General features: G+C 62.6%; 4 protein-coding genes across 9 annotated transcripts; 2 read left to right on the forward strand and 2 right to left on the reverse strand.

Annotated features, from left to right (window-relative positions):
- Window positions 1-878: 878 nt before the first annotated feature.
- Window positions 879-7996, reverse strand: Abhd8 (abhydrolase domain containing 8). The gene is made up of 5 exons (XM_004873236.4): window positions 7792-7996; window positions 5913-6621; window positions 2922-3092; window positions 2590-2806; window positions 879-1479 (listed from the first exon to the last, which is right to left on the reverse strand). The coding sequence occupies exons 2-5, from the start codon at window positions 6611-6613 to the stop codon at window positions 1312-1314; spliced, it is 1257 nt and encodes a 418-aa protein (XP_004873293.1). The 5' UTR covers window positions 6614-6621; window positions 7792-7996; the 3' UTR covers window positions 879-1311.
- A 1748-nt stretch (window positions 7997-9744) lies between these two features.
- On the forward strand, window positions 9745-10732 carry Mrpl34 (mitochondrial ribosomal protein L34). Its single transcript, XM_004873235.4, has 2 exons — window positions 9745-9902; window positions 10100-10732. Exons 1-2 carry the CDS (start codon window positions 9838-9840, stop codon window positions 10305-10307), a joined length of 273 nt encoding a protein of 90 aa, XP_004873292.1. The 5' UTR covers window positions 9745-9837; the 3' UTR covers window positions 10308-10732.
- Window positions 10733-12106: 1374 nt separating this feature from the next.
- On the forward strand, window positions 12107-17823 carry Dda1 (DET1 and DDB1 associated 1). Its single transcript, XM_021251122.2, has 6 exons — window positions 12107-12248; window positions 15334-15356; window positions 15476-15556; window positions 15629-15680; window positions 16327-16388; window positions 17287-17823. Exons 1-6 carry the CDS (start codon window positions 12122-12124, stop codon window positions 17395-17397), a joined length of 456 nt encoding a protein of 151 aa, XP_021106781.2. The 5' UTR covers window positions 12107-12121; the 3' UTR covers window positions 17398-17823.
- A 1185-nt stretch (window positions 17824-19008) lies between these two features.
- Window positions 19009-27830, reverse strand: Ano8 (anoctamin 8). Of its 6 annotated transcripts, XM_004873231.4 has the most exons (19): window positions 27470-27830; window positions 26767-26877; window positions 26529-26661; window positions 26311-26449; window positions 26140-26236; window positions 25417-25533; window positions 25205-25332; window positions 24964-25125; window positions 24625-24777; window positions 24416-24542; window positions 24267-24322; window positions 24114-24188; window positions 23793-23924; window positions 22708-23520; window positions 22433-22624; window positions 22212-22343; window positions 22023-22133; window positions 20201-20861; window positions 19009-19594 (listed from the first exon to the last, which is right to left on the reverse strand). In XM_004873231.4, the coding sequence occupies exons 1-19, from the start codon at window positions 27828-27830 to the stop codon at window positions 19269-19271; spliced, it is 4026 nt and encodes a 1341-aa protein (XP_004873288.3). In that variant the 3' UTR covers window positions 19009-19268. The 6 variants fall into 6 exon arrangements, with proteins under 6 accessions (XP_004873288.3, XP_004873289.3, XP_087057968.1 ...); XM_004873232.4 differs by lacking the exon at window positions 23793-23924; XM_087201842.1 differs by having other exon boundaries at window positions 22433-22588; window positions 23793-24188.
- Between the last annotated feature and the right edge of the window lie 35 nt (window positions 27831-27865).

Consider the following 27865-nt stretch of genomic DNA (forward strand, 5'->3'; position numbering starts at 1 on the left):
GTTCTTCAGGTTTTTGGTAGTGGGGATCGAACTTGGGACCTTGCACTTGTAGGGCAGGCATGGGAACCACTGAGCTAAATCCTCGGCCCTTTTGTTCTTCAATTTGATGTGCTGAAAACTAGATCCAGGCCCTCACATGCTAAGCATGGGTTCTACCAGAGTGACGTCCCCAGCCTCTTAATGTTAGAGACAGGGTCTCACCTAATTTCCCAGGCTGGGCTCAAACTTGTGATCCCCCTGCCTCAGCCTCCCCAGTGCTGGGATAACAGGCACGTGCCAGTATGACCAGCTTGGGCTGGATGACTCTTTGCCCCAGGGACCGTCCTTGTGCATTTTGGGGAGCATAGACCTGAGGCCAGGAGCTCCCCCCTAATCCAGCGTGGCAGGCAGAGGACCCAGGCCACAGTCCCCAGGCCTGAACCCCTGGTTGAGACTGCATGTGGGCTCAAGCCAGTGGGGAAAGGGAAATTCCGAAAGGGACATACACCAGAATAATGTTCAGACACTCCAGTAACTCACTGGGGTGAGGATGCAGCAGACAGGGGGGTGCCGGGCACTCTACACAGGGCAGGGTGTACAGTGGGTGCTCGACTATTGCAGCTCTAATCCCATGCAATGGCCATGGAGCCTCAACTTCACCTGACTTCCTGTTTCTTGCCCGGGACAGGGAGCTCAGCCCTTGACAGCCTAGGTGGCATTCTGGGAACAGAGGTGATGGTGGGGTGCCTCGGGAAGCTGGCCCACGCTCCATGCTGTCAAGGTCAGCCCTGAGGTGGGCACCTGCATCAGCCCAGCCTGGAGACAAAACAGGCTGAGGCGGGGTGGGTGTGGTGAAGGCCCAGCTCTGGGGTTGCCCAGCACAAGCCGGGAGGCTCCGATTGTCACTTATGTTTATTGAGTTACAGTTGAGAGGTGCAAGTTCGGCGGTGTCGGCCCCGCCCCAGACCCTCCCCCCATGGGCAACAACAGCTTCTAGCGCCGGAGTGGGGAGGGGTGTGGGTCTCGGGCGACAGAACAGGACCCCTTTCCGAGGAGGAGGGCCCCAGGACAAGCACACGTGGCACGGAAGACAGAACGGCGGGGCTTCTGTACAAGGTCGTCCTCTGCGGGTCCAGCTACAGCCCTGGAGGACGCCGGGCTCAGGCCGGCAGCCGACCAGGGTCCTCCGGCGCATGCCCGGCCCCACGGACCTGGGGGGCGTCTCCCACCAGGCCACACCCACTGGAGGCGCGGACATGGACGCCCCCACCCAGTGCCCGCCCGCAGACCCCATTGGCTGTGGCTCTGCTCAGCTCACGGTGCCAGGCCCAGCTACTCCTCCTCTGTGGGTGTGGGCTGGGGCTCCGGCAGAGCCCTGGGTGAGGGCTCCGGCTCCCAGAGCAGGAACTCGTGCAGCAGCGTGTTCACCGTCTCGGGGCACTCCAGCATCACCATGTGGCTGCCCTCGTCGATGAGCTTTAGGAAAGCCAGCAGCAGGATCTGCAGGGACACGGGTGCTTAGGCGGGGGCGGGGCCACGCTGCGGTAGCACGCAGGAAGTGCCCCGAGCACGGGCTGGGGCTGTCTGCACTGTGAGCGACCCACTCTGATACACTGTGGGATCCGAAAAGCCTTTCCAAATAGGACAGCTCTGGGGGCACTTTCGGAGGCTGAGGGAGGCAGGATCCAAAGTCCAGGCCCGGCACAGGCGACTTAGTGAGCTAGCCAGAGCCGGAATGTAGCTCAGAGGGAAGGCTCTGAGTTAAATCCTCAGTACCAAGAAACACACAAAAACAAACACCCCCCAACAACAATCAAAGAAAACGAAACACTAGTCCTCCCAGGCATTGCCAAATGACTCCCTGGTGGCCAGCTGGGTCTCTGGAGCCACCGCAAGACTTCTCAGCCTCGGCTGCACTGACACTGGCGGCGAGGACATTTTTGCTGTGTCCTTTGCGTCCTGTGTAGGTGCCAAGCAGCACCCACGGCCTCCACCCACAGATGCCAGGAGCACCCGCTCCCATCTGGAAGTGTCTCCAGGCCTTTCCAAGGGTCCTGGGGCGGACAAAGTCGCCCTTGTTTTAAAAGCGCCAGTGCGGAGCTAGCTGAAGTGCTAAAGGCCCTGAGACCCTTTCTTCCGCGCCTCTAATCTAAATCCCTGATCCCCCTTCCCCCAGATCTATACAAGCGGTCATTGGGAAGAGGCTCTTACTGCGTGGGGACAGGGAGCCCTGCTTTACAGAGTCTGCCTTGGACTCTGGATGCGATGCTTCCATTTCCCTGGGGTCAGGACTTAATCACACCGAAAAACACACCCAGAGGCCACACCTACAACGAAGCCACGCCCACCCATGACCCAGACTCTTGTTTATATGGATGCCACACCCGCTGACGCTGTGCGGGTCTTCAGGCCACACCCACAGGCCATGATCACGCCCACATAGAAAAGCCACACCCACCAAGAGGCCCCACCCACACTGAAAGTTGCGCCTCTCCCAGGACCACACCCACAGGAAAACCACGCCTCTCTGGGCCACACGAAGATAGAGGCCGTGGCCCTGGGCCCCCAGCTTTGCGGGTGGGCGTGGCAGCTCCGGGCGCCAGCTCCTACCTCAGCCATGCGCTGGTCCTCCTCCACCGGCACAAATTTGTCGTGCATGCCGTGGACAAGCAGCACGGGTACGGTGAGCTCGGCGTGGTAGACTTCGTCACCCTCGGGCCAGTACTGGCCGCTCATCATGGCCCGCAGCACGAAGGACGACACGTTGAACGCGTTGCCCTCCTTCAGCAGCTGCTTCTCCTTGGCCCCTTGGCGCGCAAAGCCAGCCCTGGATGGGGAGACACTGCCAGCCAGGCCCAGGACCAGGCCCTGCCCCTCTGCAGCCTCCCTCCGCCCCACCCCTCCCCGCCTCGGGAGGAGCCGGTCACAGGCTCTGCACTCACTTGAGGAAGCTCCAGGCCAGGCAGGGCGACAGGCAGTGCAGGACGCACGCGGGCATGTTGAAGATGGAGCAGATGCTGGGCTCCAGGGCCGTGGGCCCGCCGCCGTTGATCATGATCACTTTGTGCACCAGGTCGGGGTACTCGTGGGCCAGGAAGGTGCAGAAGGAGACGCTGCGGAAGGGGAAGGGGTGGAGGACTGGTACCGTGCAGCCACAGGCCTTGCCCTCCCGCCCCCAGGCAGGTGGTAACTCCACCCTGGGGTCCTGCTGCGACCCTCCTATGCCCGAAAATTGTCAGATCTGTCGGATCAGGAGTTGGAGTTTTTGTTTTGTTTTGTTAAAGAGAAGATTCAGATCCAGAACCTTATTTATACGTGTATTTTTTTTTTCCAGTACTGAGGATGCTACCCTGGGGCCCTCACACGCTAGGCCAGCTCCCTACCACGGAGGAGTACCCCTAGCCATTTTTGTTTTTCATTTGGAGACAGGATCTCACTAAGTTGCCCAGGCAGGGCTCTGATTTGCAATCCTCCTGCCTCAGCCTCCAGAGTAGCTGGGATGACAGGCCTGGCCTCCACATCAGGGTTGGCTGCTTGTTTTTGTAAATAAGTTTCAGTGGAATACAGCCTTGCCTGGCTGGTTTTGTGATACAAGAACAAAGTTGCAAATTTTCAATAGAGATTCTATGGCCTGTGAACTGGAAAGTTTTACTGTTGGGTCCTTTAAGAAAATGTTTGCTCAAGCAGAAGGTCCTGAGTTTGATCCCTGGTACCAAAAAAAAAAAAATGTTTGCTAGGGCCGGGGATTTAGCTCAGTGGTGCTGCCACCTGTCTCACAAACAAACAAATGAAAGGTCTTGAGTTCCATCCCCAATACCAAAAGAAAGAAAGAAAGAAAGAAAGAAAGAAAGAAAGAAAGAAAGAAAGAAAGAAAGAAAGAAAAAAAGGGAGAAAATGTTTGCTAGCTGGCCCTGGTGGTTCACGCCTGTAATCGCAGCACTCAGGAGGCTGAGGCAGGAGGATTGCTATGAGTTCAAGGCCAGGCTGGGCTTACATAACGAGGCTCTCAAAAAAACAAAAACAAAAACAGTTTGCCACGGCTGGGGTAGAGCTCAGTGGTAGAATGGTTGCCTAGCAGGAGGGAGGTCCTAGAGTCTGTGCCCTGCACCAAAAGGAGGAGGAGCCCAAGGAGGAGGAGGAGGAGGAGGATGACACTGGGCAGCTTCCTCAAGCTCTTTGAACTCAGTCTCCACGTCCCTGGAGTGGTAACGACACCGTTAGGGCACAGGACCTGCCACAGGGGGTGCTCATTTAATGAGAGGAATCAATTCTTCATAAGCATGGACTTCTGGAGATGTCACATGAACAAATCAGAGATCTTCAGGGCAGGAGACAGAATCAGGACCTCCCACAGGAGAGGAGCGCTCTACGCAGAGCTGCAGCCCCAGTCCCAGGAGCTGAGCTGCTTCCTGGCTTCTGCCTCTTCTGGATCCTCACACAGCGTACTGCTTTTTCTTGTCTAACTGCATGGGCAACCATCCCTAAGACTGCTCAACCTGGCTGCCCAACCTACCGGACCCTTTTCCCAGTGGGACCAAGGCCACTGGCAGTTGACAGGAGCCCGGGCCTTCAGGCACAGAATTGAGGAGATCCAGTAAGCCCTTTGGCCTTGCCAGCTGCATAGATCCCGCCTAAAGCAGCAGTTCTCAGTAGCCATGAGTCTGCCCAGGAAGGGACAAATGGCTCTAGGTAGAGACGTCTGGGTGTCACGGTCCCCACTCAGGGATTCTGCAGGGCAGAGGCCAGGGATGCTACTAACCACCCTACAGCCTCACAGAAAATGCCTGCCAGGTCCCGGGTCCCAACAGTGCTGGGGAGAAAATAGTACTTGAAAACAATGTATTTTAGGGTTGGGGATTTAGCCCAATGGTTCCGTCACCTGCCTCACAAGCTCAAGGACCCGAGATCGATCCCCGGTACCAAAAAAAAAAAAAAAGAAAACAATGTATTTTAGACTGAAGGAAGGTGTCTAGTGTTCTGCAGCACAGCAGGATGAAGATCGCTCCCAATGGCCTGTTCTCTCCCCCTCTGTATACATGTACACTCACACATATTGTAAACTCTGAGACAGGGTCTCACAAGGTGCCCAGGCTGTCCTTGAACTTGCAATCCTCCTGCCTCAGTCTCCAGAGAAGGCCACCACACTTGGCTTATTTTATGACTAACTAGAAGACAGTTGTTATGAGTAACCAAAAGGGCTGGAAGACTCCAAACAGGAACCAACGCTAAGGAGATGGAAACAGGAATGAGGCTGACTCCATCACTGCTTGGTGTGCCTGTGGCATATGGTCACACTCTTGCCACCCAAGTGCACAGCCGTGACACGTCACTAGGGCTTCAGAGCCCGTGTAAGGAGGTGGGAATGGTGATCACCCCAGCGATTCTTATCTTCTTGAAGGTGTTGCTTTAAACAGTCCTCCTCCCCCTTCCCGATGCAGTGCTGGGGTGGAAGGCTGGCCTCCTGCACCCTGTCAGGTGCTTGCTCTACCTCACTGTCCTGGCTCACTGGTGCTTTCTCTCCTTTTTTTTGGTACCAGGGATCGAACTCAGGACCTTGTGCTTTCGAGGCAGGCGCCAGAACCACTGAGCTAAATCCCCAGCCCTTTTCTTGTCTTTTGAGACAGGCCCTTGCTATGTAGTCCAGGCCAGTCTCCAGTTGGCTACCCAACCCAGGCTGGCTCCTCCTGTCTCACTGCTGGCATTACAAGTGAGTGCCGCTACACTCCAATTGTTACGATGATTTTTTGAGTCAGGGTCTTGCCAAGTAGTCCCGAGAGTCTCCAACCCTATGCAGCTTGGGCTGGCCTCAAACTCACCATCCTCCTGCCTCAGCCTTCCGAGTGCCAAGGTTACAGGCGTGCACCGCTGTCGCTGTCCCAGCCCAGGTGACAGTGTCAAGGAGGGAGGCTGACTTTGGGGGCGGGAGCCCTTACCCGTAGGAGTGCCCGATGAGCACGTTGCGCTTCTTGGCGTAGCGTTTGAAGATGGCCCGCATGTCCTCAGCCAGAGCATAGAAGGTGTAGGCGGCCGCCACCTGCGGCGCGGAGCTGGCCCCATGGCCGGCCAGGTCGGGCGCCACCACCTCGTAGCCCAGGCGCACGAAGAAGTCCAGCTGCGCCTTCCAGATGGCCAGCGAGCCACCCACGCCGTGGATGAAGAACAGCACCACGTCGGCCTGTGCGCCCTTGCAGCTCGTGACGCGCCTCTCGCAGTCAATGTGAATGGTCCTCTTGGGGCGCCGCGCGCGCCGCCGCCGCCCGCCCCCCCCTCCCCCCGCGTGCGCGCGGCCCTCGGCCCCCGAGGGCTCGGCCAGCTCCACCTCGAGCGAGGCCTGGGGCTCACAGCCGCCCTGCCCGTGCTCCAGGTTCTCCACCAGCAGCCGCCCGTTGCGGTACACGGTGATCCGGCGCTGGCAGCGCACCAGGCCTGCCCGGCCGCCCTGCGCCGTGTCCGGGGGAGACGGGGGCGAGGGCGCCGACGCGGGGCCCGCGTGCTTCACCCGCAGCACGCGGCCCGGCTTGACCTCCACGAAGGTGTAGCCGTCGCCCGACTCGACGCTCTCCAGTGGGCCCACGGCGTTGGGCGGCGAGCCCAGCAGGCAGCAGAGGAACCCCTCGGTCACCCCGGTCAGCATGGCGTGTCCTGGGGGGAGGGGAGGGCCAGCTCAGGGGCCTGGGGGCTGCAGCGGGGACCGGTGCAGCCCTGCCCACCTCTCGTCCCAGCGGGCGGCCTTCCTGGGGAGGCGATTTTATGGCAGATGTGCCCAGCCGTGGGGAGCCCCTGTACCAGTCAGGGCCTCCTACGGACAGTTTTTCATTCATTCATCGATCTTTCAGTAGCTCACTCATTCGTTCACATCATTCATTCAGTCAGATTTCATTAACTCATTCATTCGTTCATGCATTCTTTCAGTAATTCATTCATTTTCTTTAATTAATTTTCGTATCCCAAGGCTCTTCCTAGGGCTTTGTTTTGTTTTTGTTTTGTTGTTTGTTTTTTGAGTCAGGGTCTCACTATTGCAGTGAACTCACTGTGTAGCCCAGGCTGGCCTCAAACTCACAGCAATCCTCCTGCCTCAACTTCCCGAGTGCTGGGATTATAGGTGTGCACCACCAAGCCAGGCTCTCCTAGGGTATTTTAAACTGCGCCCATCCCACCCCAGGACCCTGGCTCTGAATCTGATCCTTGAAGGAGGCAGGCCCGGGGAAGGGGATGGGGACAGGACCCAGAAGGCCTTCCTTACTCCGTTCCCTAAGCCTGGAGTGAGCTGAGGCCTGGAGATGGGAAGAAGCAACTGCTCTCTGAACCCCGGACTGCGGACCAGGGATCTGGGGTTCTGCCACACGAGCCCCCAGGGCTGGTCATGAGGACGAAGGCGAGGACCTGCTGGGGTCTGTAGGGCTCCATCCCAGGCCCCCATGCCTTGCCTCGTACCCATGGCAACCGCCGGAGCTTACATAACTCCAGGGGATACCCGCGCAGGGCACCCGTATTGCCCAGGGCCTGGAGCAGGGAACAGGCCCGGCCTGGGTGCCGCCGGGAGAGGAGCGCTGGAGAGGAGACCAGCCCGCGCTGACCCTGGGTGCAGCGCGGGGTCGCAGGCCGCGCGCGCTGAGGAGCGCCACTCCAGGGCACTCCAGGCCCCCTTCCCGGGCCGCCCCAGCCTCCCGGGTGCCATCATCCCTGCGGCGCAGTCGCGGCCGCTGGGGCTCGGTGGCCTCCTAGGACCTAAGGCGGCTTTGTGGACCCCCTGCTCCGAGGTGGAGCCCCTGGGGCCCCGAAGCCCCCCTCCCGGTTTCGGTAGGCGCTCACCTCATCGACGGCCCCGGGCCCCGGGGCTGGGCGAAGGGGTCCCGGGCGCGGAAGGCAGCGTCCGCCTACGGGCGCCGTTTACATGGTGGAGCGGGGTCGGCCCAGGCGGGTCTACACTTGGCGAGCGCGGCCCCGCGGTCAGCGCAGGGACATCCCGCCGCCACCGAAGGAGCCAGCGCTTTAAGTCCCTCCCGAGGGGGCGGGGCCTCGGGCGGACGGGCGGGCAGCTCGGCTTATCGCAGCTAAGACCTGAGCTGGCCTACTTAGGCGTCCAGTCAGAGTAGGCGCTTCCATGACGGGGGCGGGCTCTGGAAGCAATAGCACCGCCCGTTTTAAGGACTCACCGCTGTGGGGGGAGGGATGGGGCCTGGCACGGGGCGTAGCTGGGGTTGCAGCCAGAGGTCTGGAGGTCTCCTGGGGGGGTCCAAACCCGGTCTTTTCTCTGAAAATGGGTCTCCCGGGCCAGCCCCTGCTTCTGAGCCTCCCTGTGCTCTCCAAATGGAGCCCGCATACCCCCTTTCTCCGTATTGACTTTTTCATTCCAGAAACAGAGACCCTCAGATCTTTGCAATTTTAGGTGGGGAAACTGAGGTTCACAAAGGGGGCAGGCAGGAAGCAAGGCTGGGATTTGAACCCACGGCTGTGCTATGCTAATTCCTGGGACTGTTATTTAAGAAGAAGTCTAGAGGCTGTGGGAAGTTAGTGAATTTTACAACCAGTCGGTATCCAATGTTTGCAGATGGTGCTGGTGGCCAGCGGCAGAACCCCAGCTCTGTGGTCCCCTCTGAGGCAGGCAGACGGCCAGAAGAGCCAGGAGCAGAAGGCCCGGTACACAAATCCTTCCCCGGCCCTGTGCTGATGTGTGACCTCGGCCCAGCCCCCCTCCCTCGGTCCCTCTGCTGCTGCTTCCCTCGCGAGTGCTCGGCAGGTAAAACTCCAGCATCGCGCCTTGCACGCACCACTGCACTCGTTGCCTTGTTGGCTTTGTGATTGCGGCTGCTAAACAGGCTTCAGAGGACCAGGGGTTAAGCGCTCCTCGCTGGTGTTCAGTCCCTGGAATTTGCTGCCAGAGCTGGATTAGAGGCAGCCACCCACTCCTGCCTACTGGGGCACTCCTGAGAGACTACACAGTTTATTCACTCAGGGAAAGGCCCCAGGCTGGGCCCGCACCAAGCTGGGATATGCTGGGGACATGCTGGGGCACTTAAGGGACTCAGCCTCAGGTCTGGCTCCTGAGGACCCTAAGCGGTGGGGAGACCCAGCAGGTCAGGGTTAGTTCAGGGTTATTTCAGGGTTCAGCCGGGGCGGGGGCGAGGTTGGAAGGAGAGGACGTAAAGGGTGGCTAGGTTCCAGGCAGAGAGGAAGATGTGGCTGAAATTCTGGATGCCTGTGTAGAGAGGGCTGCCTCTCACACTGCAGGAGCCGGATATTTTTCCTGGGGGAAGAGTGAAGATCTGAGATATACATATATATATATATATATATATATATATATATATATATATATATATATATGGCCAATCTCGAAACACTCAAGATTTATAGATCGAGGAACTGAAGCTCAAAGAGGTGCAGGGACTGCTTCAAGGACATGAAGTCAGTTCAAACTCAGCCCTCCTGGGCTCCCCGCCAAGAGGCGGAGACTTGGCTGTGACCAAAGAAAGGCTGCCAACCAGCTGTGTGCCATCTGCCCGGAGCCCGCTGTGGGTGAAGAGACCAACTAGCCATTTCCTGTGTCTGCCGCCAGCTGTGCCACCGCCACCCCGGGGCACCCTCTGTCGGCGAACAGAAGGAACTACAACTCCCAGCAGACATCGGGGTGTAGTGTCCTGCTTGTACCTGTAGACGGAGTCGGCGTCGTTCGCTTGCCACCTACTGGTCGAAAGGGAAAAATACGACCCTGCCGTGGCGCGCAGGCGCAGAACTGCAGCTGCGGATACGCCCCGCGGTAACAAGGACGAACTATATATCCCAGAAGCCTTTGCTCCGCAGCAGCGGAGCCTCCGGGGTCGTGAGCGGCGCGCACGGCTTGAGCAGCTGCGGGACATGGCTTTCTGGGCCGGGTCCATGTTGGGCCCCGCCGGTAGGTCGGCGGCGTTGCTGGGTGGCAGGTGAGTCCTCACGGGGTCTTCCCTCAAATCTGGGAATGAGGGTGGTGGCGGGGCCTGGCGCCAGCCTTTCGCAACCCACGAGACCCGACAACGCCTTGCCCGTTTGTGCGGCTCCGTCCCGGCGAGGCTCCGAGAGGTTGGACCCGCTCACACAGCGCCCCGCGCTGACCTTCCTCGGCGTCTCTTCGTCCCCACAGGCTTCGTCCCCACTGGCTCCAGCCCCGGGTGTGGCTGGGGCTTCCTGACCCGCTGCAGGTCCGCGGCAAGGCCTGCGGTAACGAGTACCAGCCGAGCAACATCAAGCGCAAGCGCAAGCATGGCTGGATCCGGCGCCTGAGCACCCCGGGCGGCGTGCTGGTCGTGCTGCGCCGCATGCTCAAGGGGCGGGTGTCGCTGAGCCACTGAGCACCGGGAGCCTCGGGCCTCCGCAGCGTGCAAGCGCGGAAGACACAGACAGGAGCGCACCTGATTGTGAGGCTGGCCTGGGGTTGGGAGGACTGGAAGTGGGGGCGTGGCAGCCACACTTGCCCCGGGTCCCCTTGGCGCGTTTGCACTGTGGAGACTTCCGTACCCACCCAGTCGTCCACGGAAGGGAACCGCGCCGCTCACCCCAGATCCCCGGCACGCAGCGTGACCGCCAGCCACCCACAGCCTTCCGCCTCCCCCAAGTTACTTGGAAGCTGATCTCAGGCATCGGATTATTTTCTGTGAATATTTCAGACTGCGTCTCCAAGATAAGGACTCTTGAAAGCATAGTCACGAATTTATCGTGTCTCCCCTAAATGATCATTAGTTTCTAAACATCATTAAATGTCTACTACATGCCCAAATCTCTATCTGTGTGTGTGTGTGTGTGTGTGTGTGTGTGTGTGTGTGTGTGTGTGTGTGTGTGTGTGTGTGTGTGTGTGTGTGTGTGTGTGTGTGTGTGTTTATTTCGGTACCGGGGATCTAATTCAGGACCTTGCGCTTGCAAGGCAAGCGTGGCGCCACTGAGCTAAATCCCCGGCCCCTTTTTTGTTTTCTAAAATATGTATTATAACTTACATATTGAGAAAGCTCGATGGGAGGTGAGGGGTCTTAGATCTTCTGCCTGTTCCCCTGGGCTGTCCCGAGGCTCCTTTGTCCTTTGTGCTCTGGCGTGGTTGGAGTAATCATATTTCGCAGCGTCCATTTAGCAGCTCATCCAGCACTTGCTATGTGTGAGGCGAGCACCCTTGTCACGAAGGGGCCATCTGTCCAGTGGGGCAAGTGAGTGGTCTTGTACCCAAGCAGTTGGAGAGTGGGACTGGGACCTGGAGGAGCCCAGACTAGGCTTTGAGAAAGATGCACTCAACGAAGGCTTTTTGGAGGAAGGGGCAGGGTCTTTGGGGAAGGGATTGGGTAGAGATCACAACACAGGTGGGTGAGGGAAGCCGGAGGGGCCTGAAACTTGGGGGCCAGGACGTCAGGCTGGATTTGTGAAGGCATGAGAGGCGTTTGAGTCTGAGGTGTCAGTACAAAGATAAATCAAGGCGGGTTAGCACACGCTTGTAATTGGGAGGCTGAAGCAGGAGCATCGCTGTGGGTTCAAAACCAGCCTGGGCAACATAGTTCAAAGCCAGTCTGAACCACATGTGAAACCCTGCCTCAAAGAGCTAAAAGAGAATGATAATTCAAGTAGCTAGTGTGTAGCCATCCACCGAAACTCAAGGTTGATTTTGGTTTTTCAGGTTTTTTGTTTTTTTTGACTGGGTCTCATTCTGCTGTTCAGGCCGGTTTTGAACTCACTATGTAGCCCAGGTTGGCCTTGAACTCACAGAGATCCTCGTGCCTCAGCCTCGCGAGCGCTGAGATTACAGGTGTGCGCCACCCATCCGGCCTGAAACCCAAGGTTGAGACCTGGGAAAGAAGGCTGAGAGTGTATTGGATCCTATCCTCATTGGACACCGTAGGAAAAGGTGCAATTAGCGCTAATAAGAGGCGGGTGGGGGGTGGCGGGGCGGGGCGGGAGTTTCCCAAAATTGTGAACCACAACTTCCACAAGGCGCTGCGGAGAGGCCTCCTCCCATTTCCGGATCTCTTCCGCGGCTTGCAGGTTCCGGGCGGGGCTTTGCTTTCTTAACCGAACTTGATGGTGAAGAGAGGAGGCGTGGCGACCAATGAATGCGTGCGTAGGCGGACCTGGCCAATGGGAACGTGCAGAGGAATTCTATGTGGGGGCGAGATTAGGGCGAAGGCCAATGGGAGGGTGTGGTGGCGCCATCAGTGTGCGCTGTGCCGCGGCTGGAAGTTGCTCTGCGGCGGCTGCTGAGAAGGCGGCGGCGGTGGTGGCAGCACCTCAGTCGGCGGCGGAGGGAACAGAAGATGGTAAGGACGGCCGCGGGCCGCGCCCCCTTCCGCTAGACCACACAGTGCCGCGGGTCCACCTCCCCTCGTAGTCGCCGTGGCCCCTCCTTGCCCTGCCTGGCCCCGTCCGTCCCGACCCTGTCCCTCTCGCTGACCTATGACCTCCAACCGTCCCTTGAGCCACCTGCTGACCTCTCCCCTGCTCCTTCCCCGACCCCTGACCCCAGGTTGGCTCCCAGGCCCGGACCACACGTCCATTTCCGGGTCTCAGCTCCCCCCGGAAGTGGCTGCTGGGGTGGGGGCCCTGGAGACCCCGCCGGGGCCCTGGTCGGCGCGGCGCCCCGGGGTCTGCGGCTCTGAGCGCTCGGGAGCCCTGTCGGGGAGCTGGGGAGGGGGAGGGGGAGGGGGCTGGACGCGCGACGCGGGGCTTTGTCGCCAGAGGAAGTGCGACACTGCGAGCCCCAGGGCCGGACCCTCCCCCACCCCGAGCCTGCGGGTCCCCAGGAGGGGCCTCCTCCTCTCCATCCTGGGCCTCGCCGCTAGTAAAAGGGCCTCAGGACGGGTCTCCAGAGGCTGACGTTTAGGGAACCGGCATCGCCCAGCGCCGGGACCCGAGATCCAGCTGGGAGCCCAGGACCTGGCTGGGGACACCCCCCCCCCGCCCCCCGCCCATCCCAGGGTTGAGACTTGGTATCCCCACCTGTAGAGTGCGGTGGCACGGGGACCCCACCTCCTCGGGTGAACCCGCACAGTTGGCAGCTGGCAGGCAAGGGGAGGCCTGGTCAGGATGCCTGCAGCCCCAGCTCGTGTTCGGGTACGGCAGGGGTGGCAGGGAGGGAGACCGAATAGTGGCCCGGGTGTGTGGCCCCCAAGCCTGTTGTCCTTGGTTCATCGCCTCCACGCCTGCCTCACACCCGGGCCGGAGTGGGTCCAGAAGGCCCCATCTCCAGAACCACTCCAGTCTGTCCTTGGCTCCCACCCTGGTCCAGCGGGATCACGCCTGCCCAGACGCCTACCCAACTCCACTCTGGTCCCCTGGCCACTACCCCACTCCTCTGGCAGTCCCTGTTCATCTGGAAACAGGAGTTTTTATTTTATTTTTAGTTCTTAGTTTTTTGTGACAGGGTCTCACATAGTTCAGGCTGGCCTTGAACTCATTGTGTAGCCGAGGCTGGCCTCAATCTCCAGCAGTTCTTCTGCCTCAGCCTCCCAAGTGTTGAAATTACTGGCCTGCGCCACCACACCTGGTTACGGAACGAGGAGCTTTTATTATTTATTTATTTGTTTGTTTGTTTGTTTATTATTATTTTGGAACAAGGAGCTTTTAAAGAAGGGAGTCAGATTGTAGCAGTTTCTGATTTATAGCCCTCCTGGGCTTCTGTGTAATGTAACCCTGTGGGAACCTAGCCCCTACACTTGGCTCCCAAGGTCCCTGCCCGCCTCTGTGACCTCATCACCTCCTCTGCAAGCCCCAGCCCCAGCAGCCCTGTTTGCTCCTCCGCGAACTGCAGTTCCTGCTGCCACAGGGCTTTTGCACATGCTTCTTCTCCTCTTCCCGGTGTTGTTCCTCCTGTGAGCACTTCCTTCTCCCCAGATCCCTTCCTGATTTGGGAGCCACTGTTTTTTCGCCCTGCTTTCTCGGGCCCTGTCAAGTGCTCCCTGGGGAGGAGACAACAGGAAGAAGCTCCTGGAGCCCTTGGGCTGGGCTGGTCTAGCTGAGGTTGGGCTCCTTCCTGGCCCCTGGGCCCTGCTTTGCAGCAGCTGACCAGAGGCACGCTGGGTGCTCTTTGTCACAGCTCTTCCTGTGGTGTCCCTTGTGCTGATTCCTGATCCCTGAGTAGGTAGAGGGGCAAGTGGAGCGAGCCCCGCCCGTCACCCTGTCCTCCCTGTGCCTTCAGCTGGGTGCAGGGCTAGTTAGGGAGGCTGTTGTGCACAGCAGAGGCCTCAGGGTGTGAGTGCGGGAACAGCGGGCTGGGCTGGGTAGACGGGACATTCCTGGGAGTGGCAGGAAGCTGTCGGGTGGAGCTTAGGAAGAAGCTCCAGCCTGGGGGGACTGCTGGGAGCCCCCCACTGACCACCCCTCTCACCTCCTGAGTGACAGGGTCAGGTCCTGGGGACTCAGGAAGAGCGTGTGCGTTGTGCTCCTGGCTCTGGAGTCACCTGGGCCGGCAGAAGTGGGTGGCTCTGGTGGCCTGGTGCAGCGAGGGAAGGGAGGGCATTCCCTCAGGCAGCGTCACATCCCTGTTCACTTCAGTCCAGTAGGGTTTCTTGAAGCCTGGCTGGGCTCTCGGAATGGGGAGGTGAGGGCTGGGGCCCGGCACAGAGGAGCACTGGGGCTCGGCAGGTGCGAAAAAGAAAAGAAGCGGCACATTTAAACCTGGGTTCCGGGCTACTGACCTGTCTGTCTTTGTACTGGGGACCCAGCCCGGGCCTTCATACTGAGCTACATCCCATCTTTTCTAAAAACTGTTTTTCTTTTTAATTTTGAGGCAGAGCCTCACCGAGTTGCCCAGGCTGCACTCCAGCTAGCAGTCCTCCTACCTCAGCCTCCCAGGAGTGCTGTGATCATAGGCACCACTGCCTTCTCGGCCCTGGGACGCTCCGGAAGCCCTGGGCTGTGCCCAGTAGTCCCGGGCCTGTTGGCCAGGCCTCTGTACCTCAGCTCTGGGGCTTATCACACTGGCCAGGGGTTCTAGTCCCATAGATGTTGTGACTCCGGTCTAGGTCACGGGAGCGTGGAAGAGACAAGGCCAGGAGATCCTGTGGCATGGCAGTGCAATGTGTGTGCAGGGGAGCAGTGGCAGCCTTGTCCCGGGCTGTCTGGGGACCCAGTCTGTCTGCTCCCTGCTGCTGATGTGCTGCAGGGTGACTTTATTTGCTTTATTGTATTTATTTATTTGGCTTTTTTGGAGACAGGGTCTCTCTATGTACTTCAGGCTGTCCTTGAACTTACTGTGAAGCCCTGGCTGGCCTCAGACTCATGGTGATCCTCCTGCCTCATCCTCCCGAGTGCTGGGATCCCAGGTGTGGGCCCTGTGCCTGGGTGCAGCATGACTAAACGGGTGGCCTGCTCTCTCTGAACCTCGGTTTCCCTACCTCTTGCCAGGTTCTGTGGTGACCTTCTGTGAGGTCAGGACCTGCCGGGCCGATTCGCACCTCAGGGTTGCGGAGAGAAGTGGGGAGAGGAAAGCAGGTGCCGCCCGCCATGGTGCCAGGGGAGCCTCACTTTCCACCCCCGTGTCTTCCAGGCAGACTTTTTGAAGGGATTGCCTGTCTACAACAAGAGCAACTTTAGTCGATTCCATGCCGACTCCGTGTGCAAGGCTTCGGTGAGTGTGTTGGGGTGCTGGGGGCTGGGACAGGCAGGGTGCCGCCGCGCCTCACTCCCTCCTCTCCTGCAGAACCGCCGCCCCTCCGTCTACCTGCCCACCCGGGAGTACCCGTCAGAGCAGAGTGAGTGCTGCCGCCGTCTGCCGGTCCTTCCGTCAGTGGCGGCCGGGCTCTGGGCTGGGGGCACTCGAGGGGCCCTCATCTCACAGTTGCTGGCCCTGGCCCCTGCTCTTGGGTCAGAGTGGGTGAGGCCCGGTGGCTCCGTGCCCGGATGTGCACAGACTCAGGCCCCACCCAGCAGGGAGCCGGGGGGGGGGGACCCCACCTGGAGTGGGCAGTGGGGACAGGGTCGGCTCCTGGTGTTGCTGGTGAGAAAGAGTCCTTGAGCTGGCCGCAGTGGCATCTGTCTGTCGTGCCTGCACTGTGGGAGGCTGAGGCAGGAGCATCACAAGTTACAGCCTCGCCTGGGCAACTTAGAGACTTAGTGAGGCCCAGTCTCAAAAGGAAGTAAGGCCTGGGGTGTGGCCCACACCTGAGAGGCAGGGCCTAGGCCCCGAGTTCACCCCTAGCACTGCAAAAAGGAAAGAGAAGAATCCTGGGAGCCCACAGGGTGGGATGTTGCCACAGCTGTGCACCCATGGGGCTTTTGCGCATGCTCGCCCTGAGCCCCCGCAGGAAGTGGAGAAGAGCCAGGGCCGCAGCTCTCTGCGACACAGCCCAGGGGCGGGGGCAGCCCTGCCACCTCTGCCACTTTCTCTTTCCTCCTCAGTCATTGTGACAGAAAAGACAAACATCCTCCTACGCTACCTACATCAGCAGTGGGACAAAAAGGTGAGGTGCCACAGTGTCCAGGTACTGGGAACTGAGGCGGTGCGGGCTCTGAGCAGGCCGAGGCGTGCGCTCCAGGGAGAGGAGCCTCGAGTGGGCCTGTGAGGGCAGAGTAGGAGTTCACCGGGCACTCCAGGAGACAGGAGAGGTTCCAGGGGAGGGAGCAGCTGCTCAGTGGCCACAGTGGCCTGGTGCTGGGGAGGCTGGAGGCCGGGCTTGGCCTCTGTGACCGCGTCGTTAGGTGGGCTTTGTGGCTTTGCCCTGGGTCCTGGCTTTTCTGCTGTGCTGAGGGTAGGCCTGGCATTCTGCCCGCCCAAGATTGCAAATGCAGGCACACGAGAGATGGTGCACTCTGGGAGGCTGAGGCAGGAGCCTCACAGTTCTGCTCAGCCTGGGCAGCGTCGGGAGACCCTGCCTCATAGTAAATAAAGGGGGCTGTGGTTGTGGCTCATGCAGAGGTGCTGGGTTCCATCCCCAGCAGCGACGAGACAAAAAACCACGGTTCCCGCCTGCGGCCCTGACCCCCAGAGCCACTCTGCTGGTCGTCAGGGTTTCCGTCCTCCTTTTTCATGAACACCTGCCTGAGTTGCCCAGTGACGGGGTGGAGCTTCCAGAGCTGGGGATCAGAGCGCTTAATCGGAAGGGACCCCGAGGGACTGCACAGAAGACCCGGCTGCCTGTCCCTGGCCGCCTCGCCCTTGACTCCAGCTGCAGGGAAAGGGGATTCCTGAGGGCCCACAAAGGGAAGCGAGGCACCCCCCGCCTGGGCCGGGTGCTGTGTCCTCCGGGTGTGTGGGTCGCTGAGAGCCATGGACCTGGGAGTCCCTGCCGGGACCCTGGGCAGCCCACAGTGCCAGTGCAGGGCCGGGGGCCGCTCAGGGTCTGTCCTTCCTGACCCCAGAATGCTGCCAAGAAGAGGGACCAGGAGCAGGTGGAGCTGGAGGGCGAGAGCTCAGCACCGCCCCGCAAGGTGGCGCGGACGGACAGCCCGGACATGCACGAGGACACCTAGGCCACCCGCACCTGCCACCTGCCCTGTGTGTGAGCGCCCACCCTGCCGGCCACCCTGCCGCCCGCTCCACAGCACCTCCAACCTCATCGGAGCCGATGTATTTATTTTCTGAGTTTTTATTTATGCTGTAACACGTGTCACGCGTTGGTTAAGGGGGACTCAGACCCAGTAGTGCGATGTTGGTAGATGCTTTTAAAACAGCATTGTTCTCACCTCCCCACCCAGGCCCCTGCCCGGGACCACGTGTGTCCTCGAGTGTCCAGAGCTGGGGTCTGCAGCACCCTGGCTGGGTGGGCCAGGTGGGGACAGCCGTGCAGCCTGCCGTGTCCCCACGCAGGGCGCCGCGGCCCTCGATGTTGTTAGCGGTTTTATCATGGACTTGCGCGTGCTCCGTGTCCACCCCAATAAAGGATCTTTCCTACTCCACCTTGCGTCTTTGCTCCGCCCACCTTGGCCGTGGAGGATGGAGCCAGTGTCCGGTGTCGTCCTGCCATCGCCAAGAGGAACAAGGAGGGGGGCCAGGCCTCGGCCCCTGCACTGGTGGATTCTCCTGAGCTGCTGCGGCCCCGCATCAAGGCCGCCACCATGGCCAGCCAGCCTGCTGGGCCCACCCGTGGCCACGTCCCGAGGACTAGCCTGGCCCAGAGAGAGCGCAGGGCCCAGGACTGCCGGGCCGGGTGCACAGGGTGACCCTGTGACAGAGTGCCGAGAGGTGGGCTCAGCTGAGGCCTAGGGGGCTCTGCCAGGTCAGGGGCGGGGATTTGGGGAGCTGAGTGCTGGGGCACTGAGGGTGTGAGGGAGTCGGGTTGCAGCTGAAGAGATGGTGGGGAGGGCCCAGCAGCATCCCAGCAGTGGTGCCGGACTGGCAGGAGCACCGAGGCTCCGGGCCGTGCTCTCCAGGCACCTAGTGGGGCCTCTGCCCTGGGCGGGCAGGCTCCGTGGGCCGGGCGCATGGTGTCCCCTGATTGGTGACAGGCGGGGCCTCGGCAGGCCAGGCAGCAGCCCTCCCTCTGTCCAGGCCTCTGATCCCATCCTCCCCGTGCGGGCAGCACTTCCCATTTCCTGGGCGGCATCCGGCCTGGCCTGGCCTTCCGGGTCCTGCTGGGCCCCCTGACTGACGTCAGCCCACGCCCGCTCCCCACCTCGCAGACCTCTCGGTGCCCACCCTGGCCCTGTGCCCGTCTCCACATGGCCCCGCTGAGGTCATCCCAGTGGTCTCGTCTGACTGCTGCCCCAGGCCGGGCCACCCTGGCTCTCTCGGCGCCAGCTGGCCCTCCCGAGCCCCCACAGCACCCACCCATTGCGGTCCGAGACCCCAGGCCCGGCTCAGACTCCCCTGGTGTCCTCGTCCACTGCTCCCCTCAGGGCTGGCTCTAGAGGGGTCCTGGAGCGGCTGTGGGAAGTGCCATCTCCCAAGCCACCAGCACACTGGCGAGGACCGTGTCACCCTGCGCCAGTCCCGGCCTCTCGGCGCCTGGAGATTCCTTCCTTCCTTTGCCTAGGGTGCCGGGCCCCCTGAGGCTTCTCACCCAGTGGGGGACCAGGGCTTCCAGGAGCCCGGCCAGGCCACCCTCCCTGGGCCTCGGCCCTTGGTGCTGCTCTCACCTCCGACACTGTCGAAATAGACTTTTTATTGCATTGCTGCCGTTTTACAAAAATATGACAAAATAAATTAAAAACAAATAAACAATCACCTCTTCTGTGTGTGGGTGTCATCTATTGGTGTTGGGGCTCCTTTCATCCCCCACCCTGGTCGGGAGGAAAACGGCAGAGGGGCCACCCTGGCAGGGGCAGCCACACTGGGCAGCATGGGTTGGGGTCTGGCTGCCCGAGTTGCTGACTGCTATTGCATATGACAGGAGCAGGGGCAGCTAGTGCCAGCCACTGGGCCAGCACGCTGCCTGGGGGCTGGGGATGGGGTCTGGTGCGGGGGGCTCCGGCAGCGGTGGCAGGAGGCTGTAGAAGCTGTCATCCCCTGGCAGGGGCTGTGGCGGGAGTGCAGGCGCGGCCAGGGCGCAGGGCGGGCACTCGGCAGCAGGTGGGCCCGGGCGGGGGGCAGCAGCCTCACCCCCACAGCCCCAGGGCGGGTCCCACTGCCAGCAGCCCGCGGGTGGCGTCGGGGGCCGGGACCGTGGCGGGGGGCTCCTGCTGCAGCGGGTGCGGAGGGCAGCGGCGCCCGCGGGGCCTGGCGCTGTCCCTGCGGAGGCGAGAGGGGCCGTTCCGGGGCCATGTCGCCCCGCCGGACCCGCGGGCTCCCTCCCGGCACAGGCACAGAAAGGCCTTATTGCTTCGGATCGGGTCGATGGGCCGGTGGCCACTTCCCTGGGCATCTTTGGGGCATCCCTGCCTCGGGCCAGGGGGGCCCTGAGGAAGTCCCTCTGCCTTCTGACCTATGTCCCTGTCCTGCGGAGGCCACTGGACCCCACCCTGGGCTGGGTGGTGGGCAACCTCGCAGACACCTGGGAGGCCTGCCCCTAGCAGCACAAAAGTGGCAGCAGCTGGCGTCCCTTGGGGGTCCCTGAACAGCGCCCGGGGGTTTGCATAGAGGCCTGGGGTCGGTGGGGTGAAGGGCGTCCCCTCCTGGAGCCCTGGGGCCCGAGGGGCTTTGGCATCCCTCCCGGACGGTCAGGCATGCCCACTGTCCAGGGCCACCGGCAGGCTGCACTAGGGGCTGCGACCTGGTGCCCTGCCAGAGCCCAGAGCCCGGGCCTCCTGTCCCTGAAGCCCCACTCCCTGGGCCTGGCCACCCCACCCGCCCAGGGCTGGGGCGCATTGTCCCCACCCCCGAGTTAAAGCTTGTGACCTGAGCCTTCCTCTTCGGGCTGGGGCGCTTCCCGCTCCTCAGCCAAGGCCTCGTCCACCGGCCCACTCCTGGGGGCCCGGCCACCGCCACTGCTGGGAGCTGTGTCTGGCCGGGGCTGGCTGCCTGCCCCGTTGGCCTCGGCCCGTGCCCCGCCGAAGGGGAAGAGCTTGGCTGCATAGAAGGCCTTGGGCGGGGAGTGGCTGCGCTCAGGGTCCCGCCGGGCCTCAGGCGACTTGAGGAACTTGAAGCTGAGGAAGGCAGGCAGGCGGGTGTCCCCGCCCGTGGGTGACTGGGCCGGGGTTGGCCGCGGCGTGGGGCCCACAGCAGGGCCAGCGGGCGAGGCCGTGGCCCCAGAGGACAGGAACTTGCTCTGCAGCGGGATGATCTGCTTCAGCTTCATGACATTGTTGGGCGCCAGCAGCAGCCCAGGGCGCTTGGGCCGCTCCTGCCCGTGGCCGGCCGGCCCGCTGCCCTTGGCCTTGGCAGAGGTCTTTTCAGAGGCCGCAGCGTCCAGCCCAGAGACCTCGGCCCTCGCCTCCTCCCGGCCACCAGCCTCACGCTCCCTGCGGGCGTGGTGCTCAGCGTGGCGCTGCCGTTCCTCCTCCTCCCGCCGCCGCCGCTGCTGCTGCTGGTAGCGGTGCTGGGCCTGGCGCTCGTGTCTCTGTGGACAGAGCTGGGTGTTAGGGACAGAAGAGAGAGAGGGTGCAGTGTGCGGCCAGTGGGCCACCTGGGCTCCGCAGATGTGGGGAGCTCTGAACACTCATGAGGCGTCGGCTGAACCCCTCAGCTGCTCTGGGGCTCCCACAGAAGTGGGGAGACGGAGCTCACTGTGGCACTGCAGCCCTGGCCCACGGTCGGTTTCTGGGCAAGAGGGGAAGAGATCCAGACACAGATTGGCCACCAGCTGAATCCTGGCTCCACTGCTGCTTTCTCAGAACTGGGAGGAAAACACATGTCCGCTGGCCCCAACTGTCACTGGCCGGCCACGAGCCAGGCCGCCCCGGGAGCTGGAGAGGAAGCAGACGTGGCTGGGCCTGTTTCTTAGACCTCAGCGGGCCGCCGGCTGCTGTGGCAATTGCCCAGCCTGTGGGAGGCCTAGGTTCCATCCCCAGCAGCAGAAGGAAAGATTTCAAACTCCAAGAATGAGTCTCAGGTGCCACAGCCAGGGCACACAGCGCGCTTGCCACCTGCAGCCAGTGATCAAAGGCCGGCGTGGACGGGGCAGCCCCACCTCCAGGATAGCCCTGTCTCGTGAACCCGCAGTGGAGCCCCTGGCCCCCTCTGTGGCTTTCAGAGGACGGAGGAAGAGGCTGGTGAGACCCTGTCTCAAAAACAAATATGTAAATTCTTACAAAGAGAACGTCCGTGGCTAGTCAGTACAGATGCTTGTTTCTTCCCCAGTGTTGAGGTTTGGATCCAGACCCTTCACACTGAGTTACACCCAGCCCTTTAAAATTCTCTTTTGTGGGCCGAGGATTGAGCTCAGTGGTTCCACCTCCTGGCTCGCAAGTGCAAGAACCCGAGTTCAATCCCCAGTACCAAAAAAACAAACATTTCTTTAGTTTGGAGGCAGAGTCTTGCTAAGTTGCCCAGCCAGGGTTCAGACTTGTGATCCTCCTGTCTCAGCCTCCCAGGGTGCTGGGATGACAGGCACGCGCCAGTAAGCCCTGCACACGAGTTTACGCTTCTGAAGGCCTGAAGCCTGTGGTTGGTGGACCCTTCCAAGGTGTGCAGCCAGCGCATCTGCATGTTCCCCTCATGTCAAGGGTCTGCCACCCACCGGGGATCCCTCAGGCTCAGCCTGCCCCGCCCAGCCTCGCACCTTGAAGGCCTCTCGTCGCTGGTACTCAAGTTTGGCCATCTCCTCGGCCACCCAGCCCGGGATGTCGGGGACGGCCACGTGGATGAGGTACTTGAGGAGCAGAGCGAAGTGCTGGGGGCAGACGGGAAGCTGCAGGCCCAGGCAACACCAGCCCGCCATCTGGCCACCGCCCCGGCCGCCAGCACCCACCTCCAGCACCACCACAGACACGATGGCCGCCTCTGGGCTGAGCCAGGGGAAGAGGCGCTGCAGCTGCCCGCACTGCCCAATGAGGTAGCAGTTCACCACGATGGCCAGCACGCCCATGGCCTCCATCACCTTCTGCGGGGGCAGCCGGGGCTCAGTGGGCCTGGCCGGCTCACGCTGTGCCCAAGGCCTGACCTCGGTGCCCTGACGCCTGCCCGGCCCACCTGCCACTGGCCGATGCTCTCCACACGCTGGCCGAAGGGCCGCTGCAGCCCCGTGCACAGCTTGAAGGCGTCGCTGCGGATCTCGATGAGGTTGTTGACCAGGGCGCAGAGTGCAGCCAGTGGGAAGGCGGACGAGAAGAGCACAACGTAGCCGAACTGCACAAACATCTCCTGGTAGTCCTGGAAGGTGTCCTACGGGCAGGCGGGCCAGTGGGGCGGCCTGGGCGGACCCTCCCTCCCCGTGCCCTTCCCCTGGGCCCAGCCTCCTCCAGTACCTCGTACTTCTTCATGCAGCTCTCCAGCTCCGCCTGCGTGAGCGGGGACAAGTGCTCCTCCTCAGGCGGGTCGATCCAAGACGAGCGGTGCTGCTGCTTCTGCTTCCCCGAGGGGTCGCCAGAGCCAGGCTCGGGGTCTCGGCCTCCCTTGGGGCCCTGGTCCTGGCCCTCACCCCCGGCCCGGCGGAGCAGGACAGTTGGGGGCTCATGCTCGGGGCTCCCGGGAGGCCCCTCCGCCTCCTCCTCGTCCTCGCCCAGGGTGAACACACCCGGCTCCAGCCCCTTCTCCACCATGGTGGGGCTGCCCTCCTCCAGGAGGGCCTCCGGGCTTGGGCCGGGCCGGTGCTGCCTGGCGCCCCGCTCGGCAAAGCTGACCTTCTTCAGCCGGAGCCCGCAGTCCAGGAGGCTGCCGCCCTCGCTGTCCTCCTCCTCGTCCTCCTCGTCCTCCTCGTCCTCCCGGCCCGCATCCCCTTCATCCCGCTCCTCGGCGCCCCCAGGCCCCTCCCTGAGCTCCCCGCCTTCCCCCGTGGGCCTGCTCCCCACGGCCGTCGTCTCCTCCTCCTCCTCGGGCGCCCCGCAGCCCCCACCGAGACACCTTCGGCCCCCTGCCCTGCTGCCAGCCTCGCCAGCCTGGGGTTCGGGGTGGCAGGGAGTGGGGCGCCAGAGGCTCAGGCCACCAAGCAGGGCATGCGCCAGCCCTGCCAGGGCCCGCAGGCCGAGCTCGCCACGGCACAGGCGCCCGTAGAGGTGGGGCTGCAGGACCTCGCGCACGTTCTGCAGGAACTGGTGGGTGATCAGCAGGGTGGCCAGCATCTGGGGGACGGGGAGAGGTTGCGTGGGGGCAGGGGGCCGGGACCAATGCGGGGCACCCACCCTGGATGTCCCTGGACACCAGGGCTCAGCGCTCAGCCACCGTCACTGCTACGGAGCACACACAGCCTGGCTCGAGCAGGGCCCAGGAACCTCCACCCAGGGTCTCGTGGGTACCTGCACTGGGTCCTCGCCACCCCAGCCCCGCTGCACATGCACCCCAGCACAGCCGCCGCCCGCCTGGCCAGGCCTGTGGCCTTGCCACCTGCCCATACTTTGGCCCGGGCTGAGAGCAGGAGGCCCCGGAGGGAGAGTAGGAGCAGGCGGAACCGCAGGGCCACGAGCGGGACCAGTACTGCCCGCAGCTGCCGCTCGAGGCTCTGGGACAGGGACAGGACGAGCAGGAGCTGTGGAGGGACCGACGGACAGATGGACAGACAGATGGACAGGCAGAGAGAGGACGCATGGATGGACGGACACACGGACGGATGGACAGAGAGGAGAGAAGGATGGGGGGGGGAGAGGCTGGGCAGGGAGCCCTGGAACCCCTGGGCCAGGCCCGGCCCCCCGCTGGCTGCCCCTGAGCGGGGCCTCACCTCCTTGAGACGCTCCATGTCCTTGAGGTAGAAGCCGATGTAGAAGAGGCTCAGGTACGAATTGACAAACTGGAACTATGGGCAGGAAGGGGCGGGTGTGGTCATCCCCAGTCCCAGCAGGTCCCCGGCCCCTTGCCTGCGGCAGCCACTCACCAGGACGACCTTGATGATGAGATGCTTCTCGTAGGCACTCTCTAGCCGGTAATTCTCTAGGAGCCGATGAGGGCCATGAGGGCCGGCTAGGTCTCCCAGGGCAGTAGGGACCCCGGGGGCTGTGAGGACCCCCCACCCACAGAGCATACCCATGTCATTGAGCCAGATGGCCAGCTTCTTGTAGCCCTCAGCACTCACGCTGACCAGCAGGGCCAGGACTACCTTGGGCAGGAAGCGGGCGAGGCGTGGCAGCCCCTTCACACTCAGCACCAGCTCCTGTGGGCAGGCAGGGTTGAGGCTCAGTGCACGGGCAGGCTGGGGCCGGGCCCCGAGGCCAGGGCTGGGACACAGGGGTCACCTGCAGCTGGAAGCAGCCGAGCATGAGCAGGAAGACGCAGGCAAGGCAGGCGAGGCACAGGGGCAGGCTCACTAGCAGCTGGAAGAGCAGCCGCTTCCAGGGCGGGTAATAGAACTCCTCCGCACGGGTCACCGGGCTGATGCGCCGCACACCCTGGCAGAGCGGAGCCAAGAGAGACCAGAGCGGTCAGCCCCGCTCTAGGTCCCCTTCCAGCTCTCCTAACTCAATTTCCTCCAGGACCCCTCACCTGGAGCCTTCTTTACCCTTGGAGCCCCTGCCCGGCTGCCCCCACCCCCTGCACCCTCTCCCTTCCCTGCTTCTCCACAGTCCCCGGCTGACCCTGAACTGGGGACGTGGCTCCTCCACAGCTTCCCCAGGTGAGTCTAGCGTCCCCCACTTGTACGCCAGCTCTGCACCCCTCCGTTTCCACTCTTCCAAGAACAGTGTTGACCAGATCACGTTGAAGAGAGCGAAGACCACGCAGGACACATCTCGGCTTGTCTGTGGGTGCCAGAGCAGCGGCGAGCTGTCAGGCCAGGGGCACGAGGAGGGTGCCCGCCTGCCCAGCTGCACCTGCTACCTGGTCTGCCTCTGTGAACGTGTACAGCACAGAACCGAAGACGGCTGGGTACACCATCGCTGATGTGTAGAAGCCCAGCCAGGCAAAATACATGGCAATCTTCACGCCAAAGTAGTCACAGATGTCGTCTGCTGGGAGGCAGGAGGCCCCATCACCTCTGTGCCTCTTGGGACCCTGGCCTACGCCCGCCCAGCCCCTGGCCCGAGCCACACCTAAAGGCTGGTTTTCGCACACCGCCTGTACCCAGGACTTCATGAGGCGGTTCAGGATGCGCTGCTCATGCACCGGGAACACCTGCTGGATGATCCCGCGGGCCGCCAGCTCCGGGACTGCGGGAGGACGGAACAAGTGACGCCACTCTCGCCCGCTCCCGCCCCCTGGAACCCAAGCCGGAGCTCTGTGCCCGCTCTGAAACCCTGGAGGCTCTTCCCGGGGAGGACGCCCATGTGGATGAATTTGGGAGATACAGGGGTGGTCCGGAAAGTCGGCACTTGGAGAGCCTGGCACCACGGGAAACCATATTTTAAAACCAAGGTATCTGGGCTCAGTTCGTGGCCCTGCCTGCCTAAGGAACGGCACAAAGCTGTCATCTGAAGGTGAACTTGTGTCGACTGGCTTCAGAGGGGGGAAACCAAGGCCAGGGCCTTGCCACACAGTGTGCTGGACGCTGTCCATGGTCCTGACCCATTTTATCCAGACCCGGAAAAGAACCTAGGCAGAGCCCACTTCCCGAGATAAGTTCCAACCCCTTTGCAAAGACCACGCCCCCTCAACACGCTGATTGGCCACACCCATCCACGGAGATCACACCCCTGGAACTCATCGGTTGACCACCTTTTTAGTAACCCCTAACTGGTTGGAACTGGCCCCGCCCTCCTACCCCGTCCCACCCATCTCCCCGCCTGTGATGGGAGGGTCGGCCCCGCCTCGCTCACTGATTGGCTGGTCCTCCAGGAAGCGCACGTTGTGCAAGGCCTCCCCCTGCTTGGCGTGCAGGTTCTGCAGCCAGAAGCGGATGATGCTCTGGCGCTCCTGTTTGGGACAGGGTGTGAGCTCTGTGAGCGGCTCTGGGTGCGGGGCGCCCTGGGGGCAGAAGCCGGCCCCACCTGGGAGGTGAAGAAGCGCAGCTCGCTCTCCACGTTCTCGTAGATGAAGTCCTCTTCACAGGAGAAGCCGCGGGTACCCCCGCCGAACTCGGCCTTCACGGCCTTGCGCAGGCCCAGCTCGTCGGCGCCTCGGAGCAGGCTGCGGGGAGGGCAGGGGCTCACAGGGGGCCCGGAGGGGCGCGGGGCGGCACAGGGGGCGGGCGGGGGCGGGCACTCGCCTCTCGTACGTGGCGGTGACGAAGAAGGCGTAGGCGCGCGTGCGGCGGTGGTGGCGGACTTGCACGATGAGCTCGGGGATGCCCATGCGGATGTGGTTCAGCAGCCAGAGTAGAGTGTGGTCGTCGGTCGTGTCTGCCAAGGGCACAGGCACCGATGGCTCTGGTCACAAGAGGCCCCGGGGCTTCCTCCCTCCTCCCGCTCCGATCCGGGAGGCTGAGTCAGGAGGGCCTCGGGTACCTGGGAAGGTCATGAGGACGTCGCAGTTCTCCGTGGGCACCGTCTTCATCCATGCTTTGTGGGACACGAGGTAGCGTCCCGCCTGAAGCAGCCGTTTCCCGAAGAGCTTGTCTGGGGGAGGGGGGCGGTGTGGCGGGCTGGTCAGGCCACCCGGGGCCACCAACAGCCGGACGCTGCCTGGGCCTCGGCCCCCGGCTCCCCAGGACTCTGCCTGACACTCGAGGCCCGCCGCGCTGGCTGGGCTTGTTTTCCTCTCCTCGTCCTTGCCAGGCCCAGCCCTCCCCGTCCGCCCTTACACATCTTACTCATGCTCAGGCCCAGCTCCGCCTCCAAGCCCACACTCGCCGGGCGCGCACGAGCAGCCTGGAATCAGGGCGCAGCCTTTACCCCATTAACAGGTGGGGAAACTGAGGTTCCGAGCCTCGAAGCCACGCGCCCAAGGTCACGCAGCCAAGCTGGGGCTCGAACCCGCGCCGACAGGACTCTGCGCTCCACGGAGAGCCCGGCGCGTCCCTGCCCGCGACCCCGAGCCCAGATGGCCCGGGCCCGGAGGGGCGTGACCGGGCCGGGCTGGGCCGGGACCCCCCACCCGCCGCAGGTCCCCACAGCCCCGAGGAGCCGCGGGTCCGGGGCCGAACCAGGCCGGACGGCCGCCTGGCCGCGCCCCCTGCCTCCTGGCGCGGTCGCACAGTCGCACACATACCCAGCACTCCGGACGCGGGGGCCGAGGGCTCGCCCTCCGGCGGGGGTCGCTTGCCCCGCTCCCCGTACAGGTCAGCGCCCCCGGCGCCCGAGGCGGGCTCCGCCATGGCGAGCTGGGTCAGGGGCTGCGCGCGGCCCGGGCGCCGGGGGGCTGCAGGCGCGTGGGGCCGAGAGCCGAGGAGACAAAGGCCGCGCCCGCCCGCGCCGCTTCGACCCCGCGCCGGGCTCTGCTTCTCGTCCCCGCCCGCGTCGAGCCGGCTCCCTCTCTGCCGGCCCGTCACTCTGGTTCTCATCCGCCCGCCCGCCTGCCTGCCTGGACACACTGGTTCTCGGGCCCGCCCGCGTGGTTCTCTGGGCTTCATTGTTGCCCGCCCACTCTGATCTCTGGTGCTCGTCC

Source organism: Heterocephalus glaber, unplaced genomic scaffold (genome assembly GCF_053883595.1).
Source record: "Heterocephalus glaber isolate CG9 unplaced genomic scaffold, H.glaber_assembly_v1.0 deba00001761, whole genome shotgun sequence".
Classification (NCBI taxonomy): Eukaryota; Metazoa; Chordata; class Mammalia; order Rodentia; family Bathyergidae; genus Heterocephalus; species Heterocephalus glaber.

Bases quoted from the DNA above. Each gene is read 5' to 3' on its own strand.
- Abhd8 (XM_004873236.4), bottom strand. From the start codon at position 6,613: ATGCTGACCGGGGTGACCGAGGGGTTCCTCTGCTGCCTGCTGGGCTCG. The intron at 3,093-5,912 runs GTAAGGGCTCCC...CCCCTTCCGCAG, and splicing joins CTCATCGGGCACTCCTACGG to CGTCTCCTTCTGCACCTTCC. The intron at 1,480-2,589 runs GTAGGAGCTGGC...GTGTCCCTGCAG, and splicing joins AGGACCAGCGCATGGCTGAG to ATCCTGCTGCTGGCTTTCCT.
- Mrpl34 (XM_004873235.4), top strand. From the start codon at position 9,838: ATGGCTTTCTGGGCCGGGTCCATGTTGGGCCCCGCCGGTAGGTCGGCG. The intron at 9,903-10,099 runs GTGAGTCCTCAC...TCGTCCCCACAG, and splicing joins GCGGCGTTGCTGGGTGGCAG to GCTTCGTCCCCACTGGCTCC.
- Dda1 (XM_021251122.2), top strand. From the start codon at position 12,122: ATGGGAGGGTGTGGTGGCGCCATCAGTGTGCGCTGTGCCGCGGCTGGA. The intron at 15,357-15,475 runs GTCAGGACCTGC...CGTGTCTTCCAG, and splicing joins CTGTGGTGACCTTCTGTGAG to GCAGACTTTTTGAAGGGATT. The intron at 15,681-16,326 runs GTGAGTGCTGCC...TTTCCTCCTCAG, and splicing joins GGAGTACCCGTCAGAGCAGA to TCATTGTGACAGAAAAGACA.
- Ano8 (XM_087201841.1), bottom strand. From the start codon at position 27,830: ATGAAGCCCAGAGAACCACGCGGGCGGGCCCGAGAACCAGTGTGTCCA. The intron at 24,189-24,266 runs GTGAGTGGCTGC...TCCTGCCCATAG, and splicing joins TCATCATCAAGGTCGTCCTG to TTCCAGTTTGTCAATTCGTA. The intron at 22,134-22,211 runs GTGGGTGCTGGC...GTCTGCCCCCAG, and splicing joins TGTCTGTGGTGGTGCTGGAG to CACTTCGCTCTGCTCCTCAA.